The sequence below is a fragment of the Thunnus maccoyii genome, chromosome 4, assembly GCF_910596095.1.
Source record: "Thunnus maccoyii chromosome 4, fThuMac1.1, whole genome shotgun sequence".
NCBI lineage: Eukaryota > Metazoa > Chordata > Actinopteri > Scombriformes > Scombridae > Thunnus > Thunnus maccoyii.
The window spans coordinates 28,422,428-28,449,537 of record NC_056536.1 but is presented as its reverse complement, the minus strand read 5'-3'; the positions used below and the strand labels follow the sequence as shown (position 1 = coordinate 28,449,537).

The following is a 27,110-nucleotide window of genomic DNA, read 5'->3' as shown; positions in this document are numbered from 1 at the left end:
AAGCCCACCGTCCCCCCGGCCACCCCCACCAGCCTGCATGCGTCATCCTGCCCAAAACTCCCAATCCTGGCCTAGGCTCTTCATAATTGACCTAATGGCCTCCACATGGAGGAGAGATAACCAAAGCACTATTTCCAGTAAAACAAAGCTGTTGTTTTTCTTCCCCCAACAGGAAGACGCAACAACAACATGCATCTAGCTTTCCTCACAGGCTCACATCTTCCTTTCAAGAAGCTGACAATAAAACAATTTCTCCCCGTGATGAGATTTTGATGTGCAGTGCTTTAGAGGTTGTGTTTTTTTGTTTTTTTTTAATGGGCTTGGTCCAAGTGTATTTTGTATATGTGCAAATAAACAATGCAATGCAATTGTGTTATTAGTGGCAAATCTTTAGCTAATCCATATTTGATTATTCAGATGAGGCATCCTCCTTTCATGTCTCCAGTTTTCTCTTTGCATTGGATTTTTGTGTGTTCCTTGATTTTACTTTTCATTATCTTCTCATTTGAAAGACAAAATTACTCCGAGGAATATGTCGCAGACGGAGATGAAGAGAGAAAAAATGTTTTGTCTGCACCGCCCATCTCACTATTACATGAGTAGCGACTCCCCACCACATCCCACTTTGAGTGATAGTATAGTACTGGACCCAATTACAATTTAGACATTATAGGACTTCCTGTCCTGGCTCAGGGCTAATCCCTGCACCTCAGCGCCTTTTTAAACAAGTCATTTCCCCAGCCAGCCAGGCAGCCAGCCTGTTGTGGAGATCTGGATGAATGACCAGCAGATGTTTACCATTTCTTTCAGAGGTCCTTAAAAAGATCATGTCAGCAGGAACACGCTGGTTCTACAAAGAGAGGCAGAAAGAAAAACATGAGTTCAACATCACTTCCTGATCCTGCACTTTTTCCTCCTCCCTCCTCCGCTCTTACTTTAACTGAAGAAGACTTTTAGCTTTTCATGTGTCACATTACCGAGAGTCAAAATAATAAGCCCTCCAGCAAATCATCCTGCCGTGGCCTGAGCGGGACCCTGACCAGGTTTGACACTCTGATTGACCTGCTCCCTCCACTGCACTACTCAGAAGTTACTGGAAGACGAATTCCTTATTCAGTTCATCTGGAAAGCTTCCCAAAAAAATGCACTGTGCATGAATTACTGTTAAGTGGCCAATAGTCGAATAAAGAGTTTATTACAGCTCTTCAAATGCAGGTTAGGTTTAACATTCCAGTGCTTTTCTTTTGTCAGCTTCTGGTTTCACCTCCGCTGAAGAGTTCACGTTTCTGAATTGTAACCCACATAACTCTGAATCACTCAGTCATATTAGTGAAATGTGTAGGACAACATGTGTGACCTTTCCTTCAGCTGCCTTGAAATGAGTGATTCAGAAAGAAGCCCTGAGTTGGAAACTGAAGACAGGACTCACTTCTCATATTTCATGAGCGGAGACCTTTGAGAAACCACTCTGTCCACAAGAAAAGGAACACAACAGATTCCCCTGAAAACTCAGACCAACTTAGGTACTTTAAACAACTGCGAACTACAAATGGGGTTTTGGAAATGAAGGGAACGATATCAATAAATAGTACTTAATCGAATTTGTGTTTGAGATCTTATTAAAAGGCATTTTAGGTCCACATCTGTTGTGTATGTATTGAGTTTGACAGGCTGAAGCTCAGCATTGATCACAAGATTACAAAATCTTTACTAACTCCTTTCACCTCAGTCACTAGTGGAGCACAGAAGATTAACAACCCCCTCATTATCCGCTGTCATATAAATGGTAACTTGACAGTCCTAAAAAGCTATTCACAGATGTGGGTGACACAATCTTTTAACAAACCTTTTCCACAATTATAAGGTCTCCAACTTGAATGCTGCTGCTTTTAACCTTCACTGTGCCTGAAATACAGAAGTTTAAAGTTAATGAAGTGTTTACATTTTTATTGTTATTATTATTGTGAAAATATATGGAATTTGTCAGTCATTCAGTTAAAATTTGCAATAAATCTGGACTATCCAAATTTTAGAGCATTTTCAAAGACAGATAGGAAACATAAGTTAACAAACATATTTTCTTTTTAATCAAATATGTCCTCAAAAATCAAATACTAATGTCTTCTATGGGTTAACTGTTGTCCTGCATGCTTCACCGGTCAACCCCTGTGAGTTTGGGAAAGTAATTTTCCATCCAGATTTGAAGGAATGCTGGGGGAGTTGAGCCTTTTCTCTCATTCCATTTGGAATGAACGGGCAAATTTGTTTGGAAGAGATCACTGACCCTTGACCTCTTGCCATGACCTCTGGGCTATGCATATGTAAGACATTAAAGCACATTAATATTGCTATGCATTCGGTTCATGGGACTTCACATTTGTCGTCTGCTCCAAAAAATTTTACACATTACAGAAGACAGATCACCAAAGAAGAATTGACTCAGCAGCTTTAGATAAGCTTATTTTATCTGAAATAAAAGATGAAGAACTGAATGGCTTTGATTATTATAAAATGGCAATTTGCCGATATTTTATGCACATTTGTTGCTAAACATGTAATTTAACATAAGTTAGGCGAATCAACTTCAACCAGTTTCTTTCTATGGTTGAGCACAACAAGTTCTGGCACCATAAAGTTTGTATAAACCACAAGATATGCATGGGGGCCACTATCATGGAGGCAACCAGTCATTGTGTTTATGGGTAAAACAAGCTGCCACATCAAAGAGGCAAAGTGATGGAAACCACAAGTGGTCTCCTGCTTTTTATTGCTGGTAGCACTTTATACCAAGGCCTCTTATGTACACTTTTACATCTCTGCTTTGAATTACCCACCATTTCCCCAAGCCCCAATAAGTTTTAATAGGACCAACCTCCTACAGTTAATAGATGCTGTTGCTGAGAAATAAGCAACATGGTTCGGACATCAACACAGATAAAACATAACCAATGTTGTCCAAAGTTCAGATGCTTACCTCTTGTTGATAGCTTGCTGTAAATCTGCGAGTTCACTTCTTTGTCTCGAAGGTAGCATCTTATTTCTTCAACTGCCTCTCTCATGATGGTAATAATCAAAACAAGACCCTGGGCAGAGAAATTTTAAAACTGGTAACTGTGGTTGTGGGAAATACCAGAACATTTCCATCAAAAAACCAAACCAGAAAAAAACAAGATGCTCCAAACACACATTAAGCACAGAAAATGAAATTGTCTGACTGTAATAATTAACAGTTATGGGGAACAAAAGCTTTTTATGAAATGCCACGTACCAAAGGGACCCAGTAGGTGTAGAGGGCACCTAAACGTAGCTCCTTCACAAACTGAGAGCAGGCCAAAAGCAAAAAGTACAGGTTGAAGAAGTACTTGAACTGATTGAACAGCACCTGTGAACACAGAACAAAGACATACAAAATCAAATATTTGCAGTGTGACAAACGATCAAACACATGACTGGATCTGGTTTTTACTGCTTGTTAATATTTTTCAAAGCTATTTGACAGTTTTTTTCATTCATGTCTGATTTTGACAGACTTTGATTAAAAATGTATTCGACAACATTGTGCCTTGTATTAACACTGTTTTAGTGACCTGTAGATGAAACGTAATTTAATAATCAATAGATCTGAAGTGAGACAATGAAAACTGATTTCAGGCGTATGTAAAGGAGAATATTTTATATAAGACAAGTTAAAGTATGTCTTAAAACAATCCTCACATGTCCATATGTGCACTGAAAGCACTGCTGATCATTTTAAGTTAGGGTTGCAACTAACAATTATTTTCATTATCAGAGTAATTTCTCGATTAATCGATCAGTTGCTTGGTCTATAAAACATCAGAAAATGGTGAAAAATGTCCCCAAAAGCTCATGGTGAGTCAGTCCACAACCCAAAGACATTTAGTTTGCTATTGTAGATAGATAGAAGATATATAGAGGCCAGATAATTTTGCCTTTTTTCTTTAAAAAAAATTATACCAAATTAATTTTCTGCCTTTTGACTGATCGATTAGTCGACTAATTGTTTCAGCTCTACTTTAATTTTTCCTCTGATTGATATCGGCTGCAAAGATTTCACTTCCTCAGGCAATTTGTAAGTTTCCATGTGTTTCTGCTGTGCAAAAACGAATGCTTAAGTTCAGCCAAAGCTTATATGAGTTTTCAGCAGTCTGAGTTACAACATGCCAAGTGGGTTTCTTTCAAAGTCGGTCTTTTTAGTTTGAAATTTCCTCTTTTTGTTACGATCCTTTCACCACAGCTCAGCGAGGAAACACAAAGAGGAAATCTGGTCCTAAAAAGAAGCCCGTTTTGATTTGTCTACCTCCGGCTGCTGAATCCTCATCTTAGCTTTGGCAGAACTTCAGAAGACATTTTTGCACAGAAATAGGACTGTGGATTTTATCTCCCATCACTTAGGCTAAATAGAAATCACTTCAGAGTGGGATCTCTCTGAGGCCACTATGGGCAGGAAGAACAATTATATCGATCAATACCACTTTATACGAGCATGTGACTGTTTTACTTGGAAAAATGAGAACCTTTTCCTTCCAGGGAATACAGTTCTGTTGACAGAACCAGAAACCATGCAAACATCTAGAAAAGGTAGGAATGGGTGGAGTGGATAAAATACAAACTGTATGTACTTGTATATCTCAATAATATAGTGCATTTTCTGGAAGATCAAATGAGAAACAGTTCATGGATAAAACACAGTGAATTAAAAACTTGACAAATTAAGAAATCTCCTCAAATTGATACCAAATTGATGCAAAAACCAAACTTAAGTCCAATATTGCCCACAATGATTTGCAAAATTGTCCACACTGTTCTTATATACCCAGAAATGTTAACATGGGTAACAAATACAGCCCAGTTTTAGCCTACCAATCTTTTCACTAGCTAATATACAGTATTTGAAACAAAGTGAAAAACATACAGTAGCTTTTCCTCCACCGGCATTCTTAAATTTAACACTCACACTACAACTGTGCTCCATTTCATTACCACCATTGTGCAAAATTACTACCGAGGGAGACATTGCGTGTTCATTTTGCTACTGTATGTCATTCCCAAAGCTGTTGCCAAGAGTCCAGTAGGGCACAAGAAACAATGCACAAAAAAACATAAAGACTTCACTATGTTCTGGTGAGAAGAACTTCTTGACATGAACCGAAAGAAAATTTTTTAAAAAAGCATCACAATTTGCAATGCAAAAACAGTTTGCTCTTGTCTTTAGCTTCCCAAACAAATGTGAGCTACTTTCAATGTCTGGCTTCATATACAAAAAAGCCATAAGATCTTAAGACAACTGAATGTCTGGAAAACAAATGCATATGTAAATCAGGCCAGAGTCAAAAACACGCAGCTGCTGTTAGTACCTGCTGTCCATATTGTCCACATCTGTCACTTACATGCTCCTTTAGTGTAGCCGCGTGTCTGCATGTGGCTCAAACAGTCTATTATGCTTTTCTTGTCACCATTTAAGGGTCTTAATTGTAACAGGAGACATTCTACTACTTAAGAATGATTAATGATCTTCTTATACTGCCAGCACGTGAACTGAGGCAAGTCGATATTACAGTAATAAACCAAACCTCACCAGCACATCAGGCCGGTATGTTGTTACGACTGTGCAAACTGTTCATCTGTCAGAAAACGTTCTCTGGCTTTAGTCATATCAGTAAAAATGGAAGCAGCTATGTGTCTAAGCATCCAGAGGCATGCTAATATGTGGTCCTATAAGCAAACAAAACAACTGTATATATATGGATGTAGGCCTAAAAGCATAAATGACGCATGTATTTAATCTAGAACTGAAACAATTAGCGGATTAATTAGTTAGCCAATTGACAGAAAAGTAAGTTAATGATCCGTTCATTGTCTTTTGAGTCATTTTTCAAGCAAAAATGCCAAACAGGTACCAACTTATTATAATTTTATATGATTGTAAACTGAATATCTTTGGGTTTTGGACTGTTGTTCAGATAAAATGAGCAATTTGTATCATCTAAGGCTCAACAAAGTCCTGATCACATTTTGCAGTATTATCTGACAATGAGACTAATCAATAAAGACAACACTCGTTCATTGCAGCCCCAATATACAATAATCTTCTAATGAATCATAAACCACACTGAGCTTCACCGTCTTGACCCCCCGCATCACAAGCAACCAACAGTGAGGAATACAAGACAACAGCCGAGATCACTTCTCAGACTACGATTCTCTGAATGGAAAAACGTGTCCGACGAGGTGACAGTAAATCAGGGCCAGGCTCGGAGAGGTGGGTGGTGGTTTGGGGGTTAAACGGTGGGAGGGTGAAGTGGCGACCTTTGACTGACACTAACCGCAGGCAGGAAGGTGAAGAAGTTGTACTTCTGGTTGTTAATGACATTCCTGGGGTACCTCTGCTCCCTCTTTTCTGGGTGGCCGAGCCACACGGTGCGGGGACGGAAGTCACCCATGCCACAGCATCTCGACCACGGGCAGCACCTGATGGGGAAGAGGAGGAGGGGGAGAGGTTAAAGAATTTCACATTTAAATCTCGCCATTGGGTTCAACTGCTGAGAAACAGACAGTTATATTAAAAAAAATGATAAATGATTTAATATATTTTTTTAAAAACGTAATTCTGCAGTTTGACACCATTTTATTCATACATAGCTCTTGAGATATTTTTGATAAATGGCCTGTCATATCTCTTTGTTAATGTGTTGCTTATTGCAACCCACAGAAGAGACAAGGCTGAGCTAAAAGGTCCATAACCGTGACGTCTGGAGAGATTATGCCTGACAAAATAAATATTAACTTCATCTGGAAATGGGTGGATACTCCCTTAGCTCAACCAAACAAAACATTCCATATCAATCACCTAAGAGTCCAGTGACCTCCCGATTAATAATTGAGCAACTTCGTGAGTCATAAAACAGACTATAAACAAAATGCAAATATAAAACCTTGGTTAGTTGCAGTCAAAAGGATTCCATTCAGTAGCAGTAAGGAACTAATACTTTTATGACAGTTTTCTTAAACGCCCTAACTGTGGACGACCAGATGGACAATATTCAGTGTTCAAAGGCTGTTTGCCAAGCCTGAACACTACTCTGAAGTTATTTCTTGAGCTTGTTGTGTAATGATAAGCCTGCAATGGATGGAAATACAAGGTTCCTCTGCCCCTTTATACGCTAGAGGTGAGGTTCCTGTGAAACCAAACCTGAACATATATAAATCAGTTCGATACATACTGTGTTTAAAGATATAATTCTTGCACATTTTGGAGAATAACAAAGGCTAGAGTGATCTCTGTGGTTGTAAAGCAACTACCTGCTTCTGTAATCTTGAGTCAACTAATCCTCATGTTGCTCTTTTTAGAACTTAGAGGCCTTTTTCACAGAAGACATTTTGACATGTCGTAGTAGGAAAAGCACAGGTGTAAATAGTGATGGCTGAATTATATTTAGCTGGTTCACTTTCATTGTCCTTGTATTTATGTTATTAGTAACACCTGTGCTTTTCCTACTATGACAAATCAAAATGTCTTCTGCAAAGAAGGCCTTTATTTTACTTTATTGATTATTCCGCCAATTAGCTTCTTGACTAATTGATAAATTGTTGGTGTATAAAATATCAGTCCAATAAAGTGAGGGATCAGCATGCTCAGCCTTGGTTTATTTTTTTAAAATATTTGTAAAAACAGTGAAAAATGCCTATTAAATTTTCCCAAGATGACATCTTCAAATGTCTTGTTTTGTCTGACCAACAGTCCAAACCCCAAAAATATTCATTTTAGATTAATATAAAAGAAAAGAAAAAAGCTTTGACATTTCAGACACTAGAACTGGTTATTTTTGGTGATTTATGCTTGAAAATGACATTGTTGCAGATTAATCTTCTGTCAGTCGACTAATTGTTTCTACTGTACTGTTGTTACTACTGTTGTTACTACTGTACTTCTACTTCTACTGTAAGTAATCTTAACGCTTAACAACTAAAATATGCCAAAAATATATTTACTTATTCATATATGGGACACTTAATTGCAATCTTGAGTTGGTTTTGTAATATAAGTAGTATGTGAAAGGCTGGCAGGTGATCTGATACAATGACGGTCATCAGGTTTCACTATAAATTATAGAAAATACAAAAAATACATTGAGTAGTTATGGATCAATATTTCAGCGTTTTGACAGCTAATTTCAGCTCTTTAGTCTTTGTATTAATGGCTTTATTAGGGTTGCAACTTATGATCAGTTTCATTGTCGATTACTGGATTCGCTTGCTCTATAAAATGTAAGAAAATACTGAAAAATCACCTTCTTCAAATGTCATGTTTGGTCTGAACAAAGAGATAAAGACAAAGATATTCAGTTTATAATGTTTTCAAACACATAAAAGCAGCTCAAGGTTGAGAAACTGGAAACAGTGAATGTTTTGGGGGGGGAAAATCACTTAAACGATTATTCAATTATCCAAATAGCTGATTAATTTCTGTCAATCACTAATCAATCGACTAATTGTTCCAGCTCTCGTGTTTATTACAGGAGATGACGTCACCATGTGAGCCTGCTGCCTGATCAGTCTATTGGCTGCATTTCAGCACTGTGTCTCTGCCCTGTACGTGTTTCTCCATCATCATTTATGAGGCCTGATCCTTTTATGTAACTACTATACACAATAACCCTTACAAAAGCATCATTTTGTTAGACATCCCGTGAATTATAGCACACACTACTCTTCAGCGTTTAGCCTGCATTTGATTTCTGCTCTGTCACAATATACGAAGATCCAGTCAACCGAGCAAATATTGACATGGGCGTTAAATGCACTTGCCTCAGCTGCACCCCGGAACAAGGATGTCTCCTGGAGCTCTAGCTAGCTGTTTTAAAGCTACCATGAATCGTATTTATTAGCATGTGTATATATATGCTATAGCTATATCAAACCCATGTTGTTTTCCCCCACTATAGTTATTATTTTCCAAACCCTCCACCGCTCAGTTATTGACACAAATGTCGACGCACTTCTGTCAACAGTTTAACGGCTAAACTGACATCAGCAGAAGCCGACGAGCGAAATACGTTACAAAAATAATAAATGTTCATGCTATTAACATCCCCTGTGTTATACAACGCCCTTACCCATTTCTGTGTTTACTGTCGTTTCTTTTCGGTCGTCTGACGGGTTGTAAGGGGATATTGTCGGTCATTCCTGCAGCGCCTGGTAGCGGGTGAAGCTGTAGGCAGGCAGCCTGGCTGTAGCGGCTCTGGGCGGAGGCTTCCCGGCTGTCAGTCACACAGCCGGCAGGAGTGTTCAACAGCCGGCAGGATACTGCTGCTGGGACAGAGACAGCGCCACACCACCCAGGTTTATCTCACTAGATATGAGCCACTGGCCCAGTTCATTATATAGCATTTTAATTTTATATTACTTATATATTATTATATTAACAATTATATATTATTTTATATTACTTATACGGTCTTTGGCATTGGATTGAACTCTTTTATTATTGTTGCTAGGGTGATAATTATTAGTTGCATGGCCGGATCAACCTGTTAAGGGGACCCTGGGCAAAAATATTTTGTGGGGCCCCTTTTTGACCCCTCCCGACCTTTCTTGGTGTATCAGAGCTGCCGAGTCTCACGCTTTGACCGTGAGACTCACACAATTGACACATCTCGCACTTTTCTCATGCAAACTTTGCTCTTTGCGTCCCGCGATGTAAAATTTGTGATTTTTAAGCAAAGAAAAAGCAGTTTGGGGTTGTTTTTTTTCAAGATCAGATGGGCTAAGACGCAGTGCATAACAAGTTTAAGGCAGTCCGTGAACACACTTATCATCTGTTTGAATTGAAAGCCTGGTGGAGCAGATATTTCAGATATTTTGATAGACCTGAGGGACTAAAGCGGGGAGTGTTGGATGATTGGAGCGACTTAGTGAGGAGCATAGATCTTTCTTATCTAATGTTTTGAAGAAAAATATGTGCAATATCTGGAGTGTTACCACAAATAATACTCTATGAACAATGTATTTGCTTTCTTGCCAAGTTAGAGGAGAATATCAATCTTAGCTTAGCATCAAGACTGGAGACAGTGGGAAACATCTAGCCTAGCTCTGTCCAAAGGTTAAAAACAAAATCCACATACCAGCACTTGTAAAGCTCACCAATTAACAGGTATATCTTGTTAATCTGTACACAAATCAAAGTGTAAAAGCCACAATTTGCAGTTTTATGGACGTTTTGCATGGATGTATTATAGGAACTTGCACCCCGATTCAAAGATGTTGCCCATTCCCTTGAATGAAAATTGTTCGCACATAAGTCAAAAAAAGCTTCTCGGTTTGCTTCCACATTGCGAGGCCCACTGAATATGTAGTGTTTCTCCACTCTACCCTGCCCACACATTACAGGAGATTTTTTCACTGGGAGTGGCCACTGGGCAAAACTGGCAGCAAGGCTGAGTAGTGGCGCTGTATCAAGCTCTCTTAATACATCCATGAGGTTACTGTCTATTTCTTGGGCCAAGCTGTGTCTGAAATCACTTCACTCATCCACTACAGCCTATATAATAGACACTAAATAGTTAACTCAATAGTGTGCAGAAACTCAAGATTTCAAACACATTTTGTTAACTTTAGAGTAACACAACATTAATTTACACATCTAACAAAGTGTGGCACATTGTGGATTGTTATGAGAAAGTAGTGTACATGCCATGAATACACATCTTTTCATTCCATTGAGGAATTTTTGAGGGCACCATAGTGGATAATGTTGTCACTTAGAACTCTGACACTCATATCAAATTGGAGTGATATTGATCTTCTCATCTAACTCTTGGCAAGAAAGTGAATACGTGATATTACCAAGAACAGTGCAAACAACAGAATACGCATGGCAGCTTCATTTTAATATGCTGGAATGCTTCCAAGCCAGTCAGTTAGTTTGTGCTAATTTGATTAAACACAACTCTTTGGAGGAGTAAGAACAAATAATAAACTGAAATAATATAGTGCTCAAAGCTACAGGAGAGGGCCTTGAGATAAGCTAATACTGCAAGACCTGGTGCAACGCTCTAACTAATTCGCAATTAGTCAAAGTACCAAAACCAAATGACATACAGTATAGTGAAACTGAGACTTTTGGGGCCCTTGGGCAATTGCCTGGTCAGTAATCCAGCCTTGATTGGTGGGGAGTTACATATTTGATCAGTTATTCTCTCTCAGTGTCAAATGAAATGAATATCAAATTATAGTATACAGTAGTTCACCTAAGAATAATAATTTCTAGTGATAGGTACCACCTTGTCATTACTGAGAAGATGTGCTTTTTGAAATACTTTTCAATCTATATAATAAAGCTACTAAGACGTTGTGGGAAGTAACTAAGTACAGTCACTTAAGTACTGTGCTCAAGTACAATTTTGAGGTACATGTACTTTACTGGCGTATTTCCATTTTGTGCTACTTTATACTTACATGGTTCCACTCCACTACATTTCAGAGGGAATTTATAGATTGTACTTTTACTCCATCACATTCATTTAACAGCTGTAGTTACTAGTTACTTTGATTTTACATTAAAACCACATCAATTTATAGACTTATTTATTATTATAGATTAAATATGTTGCATAGCTACACAGGTGTTTTCAACTATTGTGTCTATTAGACCTGCTCAGGTTGGATTTGTTTAAAGATATCACCAAACTCCAACAAAAAATAAAATTGTTCAGTTCAGCTCCACCTCCACCAGCCATATTAAATGTTTCTTATATTTCAACACATCAATATATAATAATAATCCACTAATGCAATATATTTAATGCTCTGAAAGGAGCCATTCTATGTAACAAATGTTACTTTTGATACTTTGTAATTTTGCTGATAATACTTATGAACTTTAACTCCAGGAGAATTTTGAATGTAGGACTTTTACTTTAAGCATTATGGTGTTTCTTCTCTTACTCACAGATTTGAAGATTTCCCCCACTACTGCTGCTGACTGACCATAAAATACAGTGAAATTCAATACAGCAGTTGTGATAATGTGTCATAAAGGCTATTGTTTATGGTGTTATGTTGGATTTTATTATACTGTAAGGTGTTCTCTGTATATGTTAGGTGAGGTGGACAAAATATTAGAAACCTCATTCAATATAATGAATCCCAATGAACCTGGGGTCAGGCTATTTACACGTGTACTAGAGACTAGCATAGGTACTGTATAATACTAGGAATAGTCACAATACCTGTCAAAAGATATGCTTTTTTGGATCTAAATCCAGCTGAAAACATCATGTGAGAAACTACAGTTTTTAAAAACAGGTGGAAATACTTTTTACCAAAGGAAATATGAATAGGAGCAATTGGTCAATATACTTGTTGACCATTTTTTATTCAAAATTTGCTAATTGTATAATGAGCAATACCTACAATGGTTACATTTACATGTCACTAGTAGAGGCACAGCAACCTTTGTTGTTGTCATGATTCGGGGTGGTGAGCACTGTGGAAATGAATTTACATTGTTTTATCCTGTGTCATGCTTCGGTTTTATGCACATTTTGTTTGTGTTACATACTATTTATAATTTGCTTTATTTTATTTCATTGTATATTTTTGTTGTTGTAAGTCCAGGTCCTGTGTTGGAGTGAATCTTAATTTTTATTTATTAATTTTTGTGACTGTTCAGACAAGTGTGTTATGGGCATGTTGTTTATGACAGAATTAAATCAAACAGTCTGATAAAACATCACAAAATACAGCCTCAAAATGTACCACAGAACCGAGTGAATGCACAAACAACTGAGGTAGTTAAACATTTTGAATAAGGATGTATTTGTTGTATGGCTGTAGTACATGTGTTTCTGTACTTTTAACTCCATGAATGCCACTACTACAACTACTACTGCTGCTACTACTTTGAGTGTAAACAAAACAGTAACAAAATTGTAAAGGAAAAGGCCGCCGTAGCTGGCCTAAAATGGATTATGGACACGTGATTGAGGAGCATGCTTCAGTTGGGAATGCAAATAGTTTTTCGTTGGGGATGCAAAATGGCAAGGGATTAATGACCACCGGTGGGTCATGAGAGTAGGGAAACAAAACAAAAAAAAAAATCACTTGGGTCATCTGAAGGTGAATTGATGTAAATTAGGTATTTTATGTACATTCAAACTTGACTGTGCTGCCATAGAAATCAGTGTAGTCAGTCTATCCTATGCGGTTGAGGAGTAAGTGGTAACAATGTCTTCTGTAGTGAAGTAATGACAGGAAAAATGTTGAAAAAGTCACCCTGATTTTATTTCTCAAAATCAGAAAACATTTAGATGAAGGAAACATTTGAAAAAAAACAAAAAAAACAGTTACATTGTAAACAAGCCAAATCGGCTCAACATTACTTGAATTGTAGACAACTTGAAAGCAGTTTTGACATGGTTTGCTAAAGAAAGGCACAACTTGGCAAATGCATATCGATAAGGAATGTACAGCAGGGGCCTTCAAAGAACTCTGACCATTCTGAGTTGTGTAAAGTGTCCAGTGATACATTCATTACTGTTCAACTCAGCAGGTTGAGAATGAAAAATCTTCTCGTATAATCAAGAATGTATCGGAAAATGTACAGAGCATTGCATTGAGAGTAGGGGGGAGTGGAGGACAACTAAAATCTAAAACGAGGTAGAACTTACCCCCTAAACTCAAGCCTTTTGTGTATTATAAATAAATTAATGATGCTACAAGCTGAAAAAGATAACCTAGGGAAAAAAAGTCTGACAATAACTTGTGGTTGTTTCAAACAAATTAGACAGAAAAGAGGTGACAAAATTGTTGATTTGCGCTTTCCTTGTTTAGCCAACATTGTATAAAGCAGTGAAACTGAAATGCAACTGTAAGATCTAAATGTAACTGAAACCTTAAATAAAGTGCAGGCATGAGAACATAAAGCCTGTAATAGCTTTCAGAGCTCAGCCAACTAAATTTGACTGCAGATTTACAAGTGAAATACATGGTTGAGGGGAGGCTGACATTTGTAAACTGATGAAAATATGAAATACATGCAATGCTACAACTATAATTTAATCAGTCTAACATAGCCTTCATAACAACCTTATGGTGCAGTGAAAGACGACAGCAACACATACAATTCAGGTTAGGCACTTGGCAAAATGTCTTGAACTTTAAAGTCATTTACTACTGTATCTTAGCACCGACGCAAAAAAGGTGACAGCCTATTTTATGATCTACATTATCGGAAAAAGATGACTGAACTGTTGCACCTTGATTTAATAGACAAGACACTGGAATAATCTGTCAATCTCATCAAAAGCCCCTTCAAAATTAAACATGCTAATGACATTAACCACTACAAAAATGTACAATGTCAAAACCTATGGCACACAATAGGAGGGAAAGTAGTCATTTCAGACACATACGGTTAACTACACCATTATTTCTGAACACTGAGACATGGTGTTCTTAAAAAAATCATGCCCTGAAGTCAAAATCCTTCTAAAGTATCAAGGAGACAGTCTGAATTAAAGCAGTTTCAAGTAAGTTATACATTCAAACTTCTGGATAGACAGCAAAACAAAAGAAAAAGTCACAGGAAAAAAAAAAAAAATACCCGCATATATATTTATATAAAATAAAATACAACTACAGTAGTTATATTAAGTTCAACTAAAAGTAACACTTGAGAATAGTTCAGGTCAGGAGGATAGAGAGCTGCGATGAAGTTACTGGAAAAATTCAACCAATCTAAGCAGAATTCTACAAGATTTTCTCTGAATATTGATTGTACCTCATTCGAAAGGAGACATTCAGGTGATAAACTGGCTTGATGGATAAAAAGCCTAATTAACTGCAATTTTACCCTCCTCCATGAAATGTGGGAACTGGGATTTTGGCACACTGTCAGAGCTGTTCTTCTCAATTTCAGCCATGGTGGCAGGCAAGCCAGAGTGGGATCCATCCATCTTCATGAGGCCTCCAGTGGATCCAATCAGAGGCCCACCGGCAGGGCTCCCAGGGAGTGGGATGCCACCACCCTGGATGACAGAAATTTCATTGGTCTTCATGGTCAGGCCACCACTGAAGGCGGCAGCATACTGGTTCCACAGAGACGGGTCAAAGTTCATTGCTGGAGCAGCCAGTTCTTTGGGGGCCTGCATAATTTCTGGTAACATATTAGCCTCTGAGCTCATTGCCATCAGCGCCATGGGATTATCCAGTGACAGGCGCTGACCACGCCGTGATGAGTTGTTCCACATGTGAGTGCCGATATGCACCTAAAAAACAAACAGTGAATTCCATACATCAATATGCATGATATATTATTTACCAAATAGCAGTTATTATATACAAAACCACACTAAGTGTCAGTTAGACCAAGTTGACTTACCTTTAGGTTTCCCTTGGTGGTGAAAGCCCTGCCACAGATATTACAGGCAAAAGGCTTCTCCCCTGTATGAGTGCGCTCATGGATCTGCAAGGCACTGGCAGATGAGAAGTTCTTGCCACAGGTATTACACATGTGCTGTTTGGTTGATCGTCGCGGTGCGGTGGAGATGGAGGAGGGCATGGCTGTTCCCTGAGGCATATGGGAGCTGAACAAACCATGAGGGCCCAAAGGATTCTCTGGAGGAATCTTCATTTCCAGACTGGCCAGACTTGATGGTATCCTCATGAAAGGCATGTTACTAGGAGCTGTTGATACAAGAGAGGAAAATTAGATACAAGCATTCAACATGAAACACACACATAAAAATATTTAAATATTTAATATTTATTCATTCAACTAATAAACTCACTGTAGTCTCCATTTGTGAATGGCATGCCAGGTTCTTCTTTGATTACTTTGGGGGTAAAGCTGCTGGAAGCTGTGAGGTCAAGGGCTCCACTTGATTCATGTCCATCTTGAGTGCCACCATCAGAGTCTGGTTTTGACCCAGTGCGGGCAAACTCATCAACAGCAGACTCAGGAGACTTGCTACTAATGTTGTTGTTTACAGGGGAAGACGAGTGAAATGACATGGCTGAATCAGAAATGGCAGGACTACGGCCATTCTGATATTCTTGCTCTCTAGGAGCTGATGGGGATTCTTTGGATGTTCCCTCGCTCTCCGAAGCTGTGCTACTCTGCCGTTTCAGTGCAAGAGCAGAGGTGAGATTCTTCAAAACATCTAGGCTGGAAAACACAGCGGGTGCAGCATGCTTCTTTGGTTGTTCCTCAGTGGCAGATGGGAGGGAATCCGAGGTGTCATTTGGCTTTTGGGAGTTCAGCTCTGGCTCATGCTCTTCCATGCTTGCTTCAAAACCATTGGTATCCATAGGCTTCTCCTCTGGTAGAGAGGGCTCCATTGCTTCCGCTGCTTCAAACTGGTTTTCTGGCATAGGAGTGTTGGGGATCTGCCCACCCATGTGCATGCGAATGTGCTGCTGCAGAACCACAGCATTGGTGAACTTCTTCTGGCAGATGGGACAGGAATGCTGCATTTTAAGAGGAGTGTTAGCCCTATGTACTCCATAATGGGCCTTGAGGTTACCTTTGGTGGAGAAAGCACGGCCACAGATTTTGCACTTGTAGGGCCTCTCGCCGGTGTGTGTTCGGTAATGCATCTTCAGTGAGCTCTGGCAACTGAGCACCCTATGGCAGATTACACATTCATTGGGGTCATTGGTCCTCTTTTCTAGGCCATCAACCATCTGCTGAAGTTTTGCTGTTCCAGAGCTTTGTTCTCCTGGAAGGGCATTGCCATTCATATGATGCAGTGCTCCAAGCAGTTCTTTAGCATCCTTCTGATTCGCATCCATTCCTGTCTCTTGGCCAAACACATTCGAGGAAACAGATGGGGAGCCATCACTTGTTGATGGGGAGGGTCTCTGGGAAAATGGGTCCCCTCCAAATCCGTCAAATGTTGTCTTGAATCCCGGTATGGATGACGGGTGGAACCCAGCAGCTGCAGGGGCGAGTATAGGCTTAATTTCAGTCATATTTGAGTCGTCCATGGGCACAGACATGCCAAAGGGAATGCCACTACTGGTGGGAATATTGTCAAGGTGCTCTGGCACAGGATGAGGGTTCATGCTGATGTTAGGATACTTGTCTTTATGTCTCTGGAAATGCACTTTGAGGTTTCCTTTGGTTGTGAAGCGGTTTCCACAGATGTTACATTTGAAGGGCCTCTCTCCAGTGTGAGAACGCAAGTGAATCTGGAGAGCACTGTCATTGCCAAAGGTCTTTCCACAGTACCTACACTTGTGCTTGTATAATGGGTCCCCATTCTTTGATTCTGGTGGGAGGTTCAGCATCTTAGTCTTCACTTTTTTGGAGGAATCAATCCCTGCTTGGACACCACTGAAGTTGTTAGGGAAACCTAATGCACCTGGTGACTGGGGCAGTAGTGCTGGTAAACGGCTGGCCAGATCTGGAATGCCCTTCAAATTGTCTATTTTAGAAGTCATTGTGCCCAGTCCTCCAGGTAGAGAGGTAGGGATGCCAGTGGGCAGAGGTAGTTTACCTTGCTTCATTGTCTCAATAGAGAGGCTCTGACTGCCGGTCCGTTTCCCTATCAGAGCTGCTGCAGCAGACAGCTGTTGAGAGAGATGCGCACCAAGGGCTTTCAGAGGGTCCATAGCTGCCACTACTGATGACTGAAGACCCTGCGGAGTCATCATGGCTACTTGGATTCTAATCTGTTCTGTGAGCTGGATCTGCTGTAGCTGTTGTTGCTGGAGGCACACCAACTGTTCCAATATCATCGGGATGGCCTGCACTGCATCTTGTGATGAGGTTAGAGATGTATTATTTGAAGAATGTTGGGAGACGGCCACTTTAGTGTCAGCCATGGTTTCAAGAGTGACATTTGTATCTTGCATTTCAGGTGAGGGATGGAAAGTCATCTCAGGGCTGGCAGACATCTCTGCCCGATCCTGTTGTCCTGAGTCATCTACATTCATGCTAGACTCTTCCTCAGTTCTTTCCAGGTGGTCTGTATTGATGTTTGAAAGGGAATTACCGCTGGACTGGCTATCATCATGGTCACTAGTTAGGCCTTCAGGAGAACCTCGCGAATATTCCTCAGGCATTTCATTGCCATCTCCATCTTTCATGATGAGCACTTGCTGACTTTTAGTGCAATTTCTCTCATGTTCAAGAAATTCTGCTTCATCAAAGAATTCAGCACAACACTTATTGCAGACCCTGGTCTCATCCATTCTGAACCGCTTCACTTCATTTCCGGTCTCCTCAGCTTGATCATCTCGATGAATCCCTAAAACAAGAGGATACAGAATCCAAATTAATGATCTTCATACAGTTAGGACAATATCTGACCAATAAAAATATTCAAAAATGTTGTTAATAAATCAAAATATAAAATGAGTAATATGCAGACTTTCAGGTTTAGAAACAGAATTAATAGTAATGTCAAACTGTGGTGATAAATAACAAGACCCTTTGCAATATATTGAAATCCAGGACAACAGCCTTGCAAAAAATTTTGACTTTATGAGGCCTGTGTAATTTACATCTATCTCTGATTTTTGAGGCATTAGTTTTTTGTATTCATTAGTTTACATACTCTTGTTAGGTTTCCCTCTTTGTTTGGTCACTGCACTGGGCTATAGAGAGACTTTGAATTTGCCTATTGTCCACTGGGCCAGCAGAGGGCAATCATCTACCTGTGACATTACCCAGAACAATGTCCAGAAAGTGAAAGAGCCATGGGGCATTAACTTACTATGTTTCTGAGAAAAAAAAAGCCATTAACCACTTGCTAAAAATCAGATCTGTTTCCAGCACCACACGTGAGGCAATACTTAAAATCATTTAAAACAGTGAATCTATGTTTCACAAAAAGCAAATAATAACTATAAACCTTCAGACTGAATTTGATTTCCCAGTTGATATAAAATAAAGAAGGCAAAAAAAAAAAAATACATGACTAAGTTTACAGGGCAAACATGGGCTTAAAAAGAAAAGAAAGGAAAGGAAAGGGGTAATCTAATGTTGATTACCTTGTCAGGCATTTTCACAGCCTGTGAAAGCCTGATAAGTGCTCCAAGTGTGCATTTTAATTTGTCTGCTAACCAAGAGGCCATTTCACAACTGGGTGTATTGTTAAATGCTAATGCTTCAGAGAAAGGGGGTAGACTGCTTGCATTTACCCAAGGAAACTGTTGGACTTGTTAATTGCTCACCAGGAGGCATTGAAGCAGTGTCACAAAAAAACAAAAAAGTTGCAACCTGCATTACATTCTCATCCATGAGGCAACAGTAAGCATGGCTCAGCCACATTTGCGCACTACAGTGCAGCTGCTTCTTATCGCAATACAATTAACTTTGATAAGAACAAAACACAAGAGGCGTAATTTGAAGTATATTTCATTGTGATTTCTTTGGAAGCTTGTCGGCTATAAAGCAATAAGACGGCAACGCACTAGTTTACCACTTGACGGCGCATGACCTGTATGTGATAACCTTTAGTGGGGTACATGACACGAGGTCAGGCTAAACATACAGTTCATGGGCGCTAGTGTGCTACACGAAAAGTCATTTTTTAAAAAAATCCAAAACAGCAACAATGTTCTAAATGGCAAACACAAATCAAAATGTGTTGCTACTCTCCGAACACCTCGTTATCCAAGTTTCCTAATTGTAAGGTGAGGTCTGCCACAGCGCTGGAGCTTGCATATGGCAACACCAAAACGCACCCCCACCCAGTCTCCACAAAAAGGCCACTGCTCCATCCCCCACCTCTCCACATATGTACGAAAGGAAACAGTCATGCATTAAACTGGGGGATTTATTGCCTTTAGGTCAGCTTGCTCCAGAGTCACATTTCATACAGATTTTGGGTACCTTTGTTTTAAAAAAAAAAAAAAAAATTGGCGCACACTTGCAAACAAATGCCACCAAAAGAAGTCGGCTAATATCAAAATATTTACACACTTTTACATTACATACAGCAAATCTGAGGAAAGTATGGCTCATTACATTTTCAACAAAATACCAACCACGACAATATCCATCTAAATGCAGTCAAAAGTGCTTTAAAAGTGCGCAGTCAGGTTAATCATCAATTAAAAGCGAGACCAATCTTAATATCTAATTTAAAAGAAATAACCTGCATATAATCTGACATCCTGATGAACCTACACAGACATTCACTGCCACTCAACTTCTAAAGTAAGACTACAATGTATCAAACAATCAACAGGTAGCAACACAGGCCTCATTGAGAGGAAAAAAGTTCAAAGAGATTCACCGTCTACACATTCATTCACGTAAAAATCTGCCTTTTTTTTACGGAAAAGGTACAGCTAATCGATTAAGGAAGAACTTTTGCCAACTGCTAACCCCGTATAATTACAAAATGAAGGATGTGACTCGGTCATTTCATGATTATGAGAAGGAAAACATGAGTAAAAGCTACACTGTTGCATTTTAAAGCGACCCTCGGTGAGCACTTGTACTGGGATCAAAAAATCATTTCTGAATTCGTCACTTCCCAGCAACTGCGGCTAAGTTTAATTCCTGGTCAATTCAAAAAAAAAAGGACAGCAACAGGTCAAAGTGCGAGGGGAACAATGTAAAAGTCAGCCTCCAACTTTGAGATAAAACATCCAATAGTTCGCAACATGGCATGGTTGGGCTACAGGTTTACGTTTAAGAGTATCAAACACTGATACCGTTTGTGTAAACTTACCATTTTCTAACGAACCGGGCTCGTCGGAGTCGATGTGCTGCGGTTTGGCTTGCTTGCGCCTCGACATGGTGCAACCATCAGTGGCAAAGAGTTACAAACAATTTTTCCTCTCCTTCTTCAACAAATTCTTCAGCTTGGAAAATTAGCCCCCTCAAGTAGAAATGCGCATGTCAACGTAATTATTATTATCAATAATGCATTGCGATTTATCACGGTGCTCTGACAGCTGATTGGCTCCAGTCCAAGTGCTCACACATTATTCAAATACGCTCCCTATTGATGAGCGCAGCGGAGTGCCGGGAGGGGGCGGGAGGAGCCATGCGAGTGGATGGACTGCAGGATGGAGGCAGGGTTAATAACACCCAACTCATCGCTCTTTTCCTCCTTCATGAAAAAAAAAAAAAAAAAATGTTGTCAACGCACACAGACACATGCGAGCAACAGTTCACTCAAACACCTTTGTCTTAAACCTTCTGTCAACATTTCTTACTTTTGAAAAAATGACTCAAAACACCAGAATATTATGATTAGATGACCGGATGAGGCGCTGATATAATTACCATATCGTACTTTGAGATATTTATTTTATTTGCAATGGAATCACACTTGCATTCACTCTTGTATATGTATTTTTCTGCAGGGGATTCATTATGTATTCATCATTTTCCAGGAACCTTATCAAATGTTATATCTTTATCCTCCTACAGCATCACTGCAATGCATTCATGATGAAGGCAAATGCACCTTTGATAAGTAAAAGTCAGTTTATGGTAATCTTACCATTCTACTGTACATATACGCACACACTGTCATGTTCTCATAATATCCCTTGAGGCATTTATACATTTGTCATTTGTTTATTCTTCCAGAAATATCATGGGGTCAATGTTTATTCGTAGTGAGGGTATAAATGGTCATAAACTCTACCAAACGCAGCCAAAAGTCAGAACAGTTTTGTCTCAGGAATGTACAGTGATGAAGGGTAAAAAGCCTACTCAGTAACTCTGTTTACACATTTTTTTTTTTTTTTAGGCTGACAGAAGTATTTATGATGTAGGTTTACAGGAAATAGTTTAGCCGTCACAGAACATGGCACAGCACATAAAAAACAAAAACAAGCTTTTTTGTCCATGGTAATTGTTAGTGGGTCTGGACGTTGTAGTTCAGGAAGCATTTCTGCAGTTCACTGCTCTAGTTTAGGTGATGACTCCAATTGTTCTGAGTGATCTATTTGCAATGATGCATTATTTATTAATGAGGCTGAATTTGTCATATTGTTACCTCTGTATTTCCTCTATTTCAGTGTCCTAAGCAATACTTCCCTAAATTCTATTATATTATGTCAAAACATATGAGAAATACCTCCCCAATAATCAAATGTGTCACTGCTGGTGTAACACTTATTTAATGGGAAACATGAATGTTACCTTTGCTGTCTGATAAAAACTAATTATTCAATAACATCAACAAATAAGTTGTGTTATGGAATGAAGAAGATGCTGCAATAATGTTTCTGCTTCATATTAACATTCACCTTGTGGGCAAAGCTCATGTACCAAAAGCATTGCAGGAAATTTACTTCACACACATGGAAAATAATTTACACAAGGGGAAAACCTTTATTATAGCAAGAAATTGTTCATATCCTGTTGTATCTGCGGTGCACAAGGACCAACCTCCTGCATGTTAACAGTGAACTATCAAAAAAGTAGTTTAAACAGAAAATTCACCAGAATCACAATGACTTTTGTTATATCACTGTGTTTTCTCACGAAACTGATCTAATCTAATCCTGATCTCTTTTTGACATATTTTACCAAGAATCTAGATCACACACACTTGCAAATTCTCAGAATGGGAAAATGTGAAGTATGTTTGTAGTGATGCAGGAGATACGGTGCAACCTGCTTTTCCTTTACATTAACATTTTCTCAGATTACTTTTTGCAGACAGGAATTCATTTTTGGAATGTGACGTAGTGATGAAATGCTGCTGTACAGACACCGAGGGGGTCAACTGAGATCAAGCAAAATAAGTGTGGGAAAAGTTTATTTTGGACATTGATTTATTATATATTTAATGTAGAAGAGAGAAAGGACAAATTCCTCATGACACATGTGTGACATGATGTCACAATAATAATAAAAAATATATTCTAAAACTCAACAGTGTGAAAGTAATGTCACACATTTGTACACAAAGAAGAGTCATGAGGGGTGTAAAGAGATCCATGAAAGCATAATAGACTGAAAATGTTCTTGTCAGAGTAATGCAGAAACAATTAGCCTATTAATCAAAGTTTAATCATCATGTTTCAAGTAAAAATATAAAATCTCATCTGGTTAGATATGAGGATTTGATTATTTTTATGCCATTTTAAACTGAATGTTTTTGTTTGTGCTGTTAGTCAGAGAAAACAAGTTGTTTTAAGTAATCAGTTTTGGTTCCGGTAACTTAATTTTAAAGCTTTACAAATTGACTAAATGAAAAAATAATTGAATCATAGATTCACAGAGTATAAAAACAATCATTATCTGCAAAGTTTATCTTGAATCCATAACTTTTTTTTTTAATTAAGCGTATGAATCGAAACAAACTGTAACATGAAGTCACACTAAATACGTCATAAGTGATACGGGTCTTTCCACCGCTCTGTCTCTCAGTCTTAAATGACCCAGAATGTGTTATATAATGCCACAGCTGATAAGTGTGAGACAAAGAAAAGCCAATATATTCAGATAAACAAATGTCCTTTAAGGGACTGGCTGAAGGTGAAAAAGAGGGGAGTGCTGTCTAGACAGTTTATTGCCCCAATAAGAAACTATGCTTGAATACGCTGTTTCTCTTACGTTCAATCTAAACAGCTCAAACTGTGTGCGCTCATAAAACTGCAGTTGTGGGAACCAGAGGGGCATCAAGCGACTTGACCTATCTTTTTGGAAATTAAATAATAAGATGTATATAATGAATCTTAAATAACAATAAAACATGTCAGTGAAATATGAATTAAGTTATTTGAAAAAAGAACAGTTTTCACCTTGTAACACACAATTCATGGAGGCAATGATTATGTGAAAAAAAATAGAAATCCTCCATATTTGTAAAAAAAAAAAAAAAAAAAAAAAGCAATATAACATATAGACATATAAGCACAGAGAGCAAACACAATACTGTTTCCTTGACCAGGTCATGTATCTGACAATAGAGAATCTGCACTGGCCACAGATGAAAGACCTCATAAATGGCAAACAGTGCAGTTTGAAAAACACCCTTTGGACAGTTATATTTCTATGATTATTCTCTTTGCCTTGACCTTCTCTGATTCCCTCTGCATTGAATAAGTCGAGTGTGGCAAGAAAACCTTCCGAGGTGGGAGAGACGTTAAGTTTCTCAGATGTGTCATTTGCCGAGCTTTACGATGACCTTGCGGTGGACAAACAATAACAGCCCTAACACTTGCTGAGGAATTGTAAATTGAACATGTGCTTTTTAGGACTCAGTAAAAGATGAAAGGCGCAGGACCAACTTGGGAAGGATGAGCTATTTCACATCAGTGTGATAATCAGTCCTGTTTCTCAGAACTAGCCTGATTTTTTTATGCTTTACACTCATCTTTGTATAAGAGCACAGTCAAATAACTAGTTTGGGCTCAAACAAAATAACTTAATTATGATATAATTCATTTTTTCTGCTCAAAATGTGCCAGGAAACAAAGACAAGAGACAAAAATGTGCCACCTTTTAACATTCATGATGACATTTCAGCATCTTCCTGAACGCCTTGCAATGAATTTCCAGAGCGCCACACTCATTCAGACACCTTGACAAGTGCTTATATTGAAAATAATTAACTGTACTACTGAAGACGCACATTAACAAAAGCCTTTTTCTCTGTAAGGACCTGCCGATACATCCAGGTGGATCATTTCTCACCGTTTCAGACGTGTTTTATTTCTCCTCTTCAACAACGGGACAATGGTTGACCAGTTTCTACTCACTGACATCGGGATTTCTTTTGAGTGTATTTCTAAGATCCTGTTTTATTATTTTATCCTCTGTTGGTTTTCTTCAGGTGCCCCTTAAAACATCTCCCTCCACCCCCTCCCCCTTGTAGTCATAAATAACGTCATTAAAGTCACACAAAGGACAAAGGCAAAAAGTTGTTTTTTTTTTCATGCAAGGCTTGATTCCCATGAAAGGGTAAGTAACGCTGACGATAGGTCTGGGTGACCTTTTGTTGTTACTAAGACTACCTAGCTGCTGTTTTTAAAAAAAATCTCCAATCATACTTGTTATATCACATCTTACGCTCTGCTTCCAGGCAATCAATGCGCCTTTTTTTTTCAATGAGAGCTCTGTTAAGACTATACAGTAATTTTCCCTGCCACCGTCGTTTGTTTTCCGTGACAATCCGTACAATCATCTAAACATGGCATTATCTAGCAAATACAAGTATAGAGGCTCGCCGCAATTACTATAGCGTCAGACTGTTTTCATTATTGATCATCAGCAAACACCCTTTCAAATGTCCTCCTTTTCATGAACACATGTATTTAGATCTTTTGTTTGGTAACATCGAAGCCTAGAATAGAGACCGAGGGCACTGAGGTGAAAGGTATTGGATGTTTGTCTGCTGTACCAATATTGTTTTTCCCCATTGAATGTTTTGAAAAGCATTACACATATGAGTCATACAGAACTTAACTACCACACATACCTACCGGTCAACAGGATAAATACATGTAATTATACAGACAAAGTGCTTTTTATTTCTGTTATAAATTAAACATTTAAACAGACGTGACTCGACAAAAGCCAGCAAAAATGCTAAATCAAATTGTAACAGAAGTGTTTGCATGTTGTGAGTTCAACCCGGAAATGGTTGTAACACCTGGGTGAAACAGGAAGTATAAATGGTTCTGTCTTTAAAGCAGATCTGTTTCTTTAGAGATAACAAGATGACTGCTTATTTGTCTCACACCGTTGACTGAGAGGTTGGGGGGTTGGGGGCTTTTAGGAAATTATGTGCCACAGCATTCCACAAACAACTTCTGCTCTGCTTGTGACGTCTTTGAATTTGGTTTTTTGGGTTATATTTCTGGTCAAGATTGTTGTAATTATTTGACATATTTTTTGCCAGTGTAACCTCTTTTTTTTTGCCTGGTTCAATAAGTAATGTTAACAGTCTTAATCTTGTTCCACCACTCGAGTGTGTGAATGTATCTGTGGTGCAGGAGGGAGGGGGGGGAGCTGGCGGGTGAGGGGAGAGAGATCAGTGGCCCACACATGGCTGTAATTTAATGGAGAATTGCCCAGTGGTTCCTGTGCAGAGGTAAACACACCAATAGTCAGGCTTTTGTTGTTGCATGACTATGACAACTGCCTCCATCAATAAACAATAGAGTGTTGGGTGGAACAAGGACTCACTGTATGAAGAGAACTGACGCTGTGTCCCCCTTTTCTCATTCTCACTTCTGATCAGACACACAGTGAAGAAACGCACCATGAGTTTATGCAATAACAAGCCCAGAGAGATGAAGTTATTATGAGAAAGTAAAGCATGATAACAGATATAGCACTCTCAGAGATTATTAAGATGGTAAAACCTGACAACTATTGAGTTATTAATTAACAGAATACCATATGTTTCTAAAAAAAATAATGGCATGGCAGTTTTGTAGATGACAAAACTTAAGGGGAGGTCAAACTTGAAGAATCTGGGACACAATAAACAAAGAGATAGAGAGAGCTTGGAAGTCACCATCAAGCTGTGAGTCAACGGGGGGGCCCAATCCTTCAAATCTGAGATGCAACCTGGGCCAGGGTCATAAACATTTACAGGGTGGGAAGTGCTGAGCGGAGGGGCTGCAGGATATCAGTCCTCTCTCACTTCTAATTAGCTTTTGAGAGCGCACAATAGAATCCTACCCACTTTTGTTTTGGTCATTTACACGTTTTGATTTAAAGTCGGAGGGTGAAAAATCTGATTTAAACAAAGAAATCGATGCAAAATCAGACAAATAATCTCTTTTTTTCTCTGAGTTTCAATTGTTCAGTTTTGGGAGATTGAATATATTTTCCAGAGGGGGAATGTAATTAAATACATTTACTCATGTACTGTACTTAAGTACAATTGTGAGGTATTTACTTGAGTATTTCCATTATATGCTATTTGATAATAGAAATACTTTCTACTGTACCACATTTATCTGACAGATTAAGTCACTACTTACTGTTCAATTGTACTTGTTATTTTTAATTTGATTCATATCTTATATGAAATATCACATGCTAAACTCATAAATCACACCGCAATGTAAAATTGTTGAACCAGTAGTTCCCAAACGTTTTGGCTTATGACCCCTTACAAAAATGTTTCAGATGTCTACGAGACATTTTCACT

The 27,110-nt window shown here is 38.7% G+C and overlaps 2 protein-coding genes across 4 annotated transcripts in view; both read right to left on the bottom strand.

The window, feature by feature from the left end:
- LOC121896104 (probable phospholipid-transporting ATPase IIA) overlaps nt 1-9,326 on the bottom strand; it is a 32,633-nt gene extending 23,307 nt beyond the window's left edge. Inside the window, exons 1-6 of one of the 2 annotated variants that reach the window (XM_042409765.1) lie at nt 9,135-9,326; nt 6,345-6,489; nt 3,269-3,382; nt 2,975-3,083; nt 1,847-1,905; nt 799-850 (exon numbers count right to left, since the gene is read on the bottom strand). In XM_042409765.1, coding sequence (XP_042265699.1) covers nt 799-850; nt 1,847-1,905; nt 2,975-3,083; nt 3,269-3,382; nt 6,345-6,489; nt 9,135-9,202 — 547 coding nt within the window. In that variant the 5' untranslated portion in view covers nt 9,203-9,326. The remainder of the gene's footprint in view (nt 1-798; nt 851-1,846; nt 1,906-2,974; nt 3,084-3,268; nt 3,383-6,344; nt 6,490-9,134) is intronic. The other variant, XM_042409766.1, reaches the window with a different exon arrangement.
- Nucleotides 9,327-13,725: 4,399 nt separating this feature from the next.
- Nucleotides 13,726-20,940, bottom strand: sall4 (spalt-like transcription factor 4). 2 transcript variants are annotated; one of them, XM_042409894.1, is made up of 4 exons: nt 20,709-20,940; nt 15,810-18,272; nt 15,401-15,705; nt 13,726-15,287 (listed from the first exon to the last, which is right to left on the bottom strand). In XM_042409894.1, the coding sequence occupies exons 1-4, from the start codon at nt 20,773-20,775 to the stop codon at nt 14,853-14,855; spliced, it is 3,270 nt and encodes a 1,089-aa protein (XP_042265828.1). In that variant the 5' UTR covers nt 20,776-20,940; the 3' UTR covers nt 13,726-14,852. The 2 variants fall into 2 exon arrangements, with proteins under 2 accessions (XP_042265828.1, XP_042265830.1); XM_042409896.1 differs by lacking the exon at nt 20,709-20,940 and adding an exon at nt 19,018-19,116.
- Between the last annotated feature and the right edge of the window lie 6,170 nt (nt 20,941-27,110).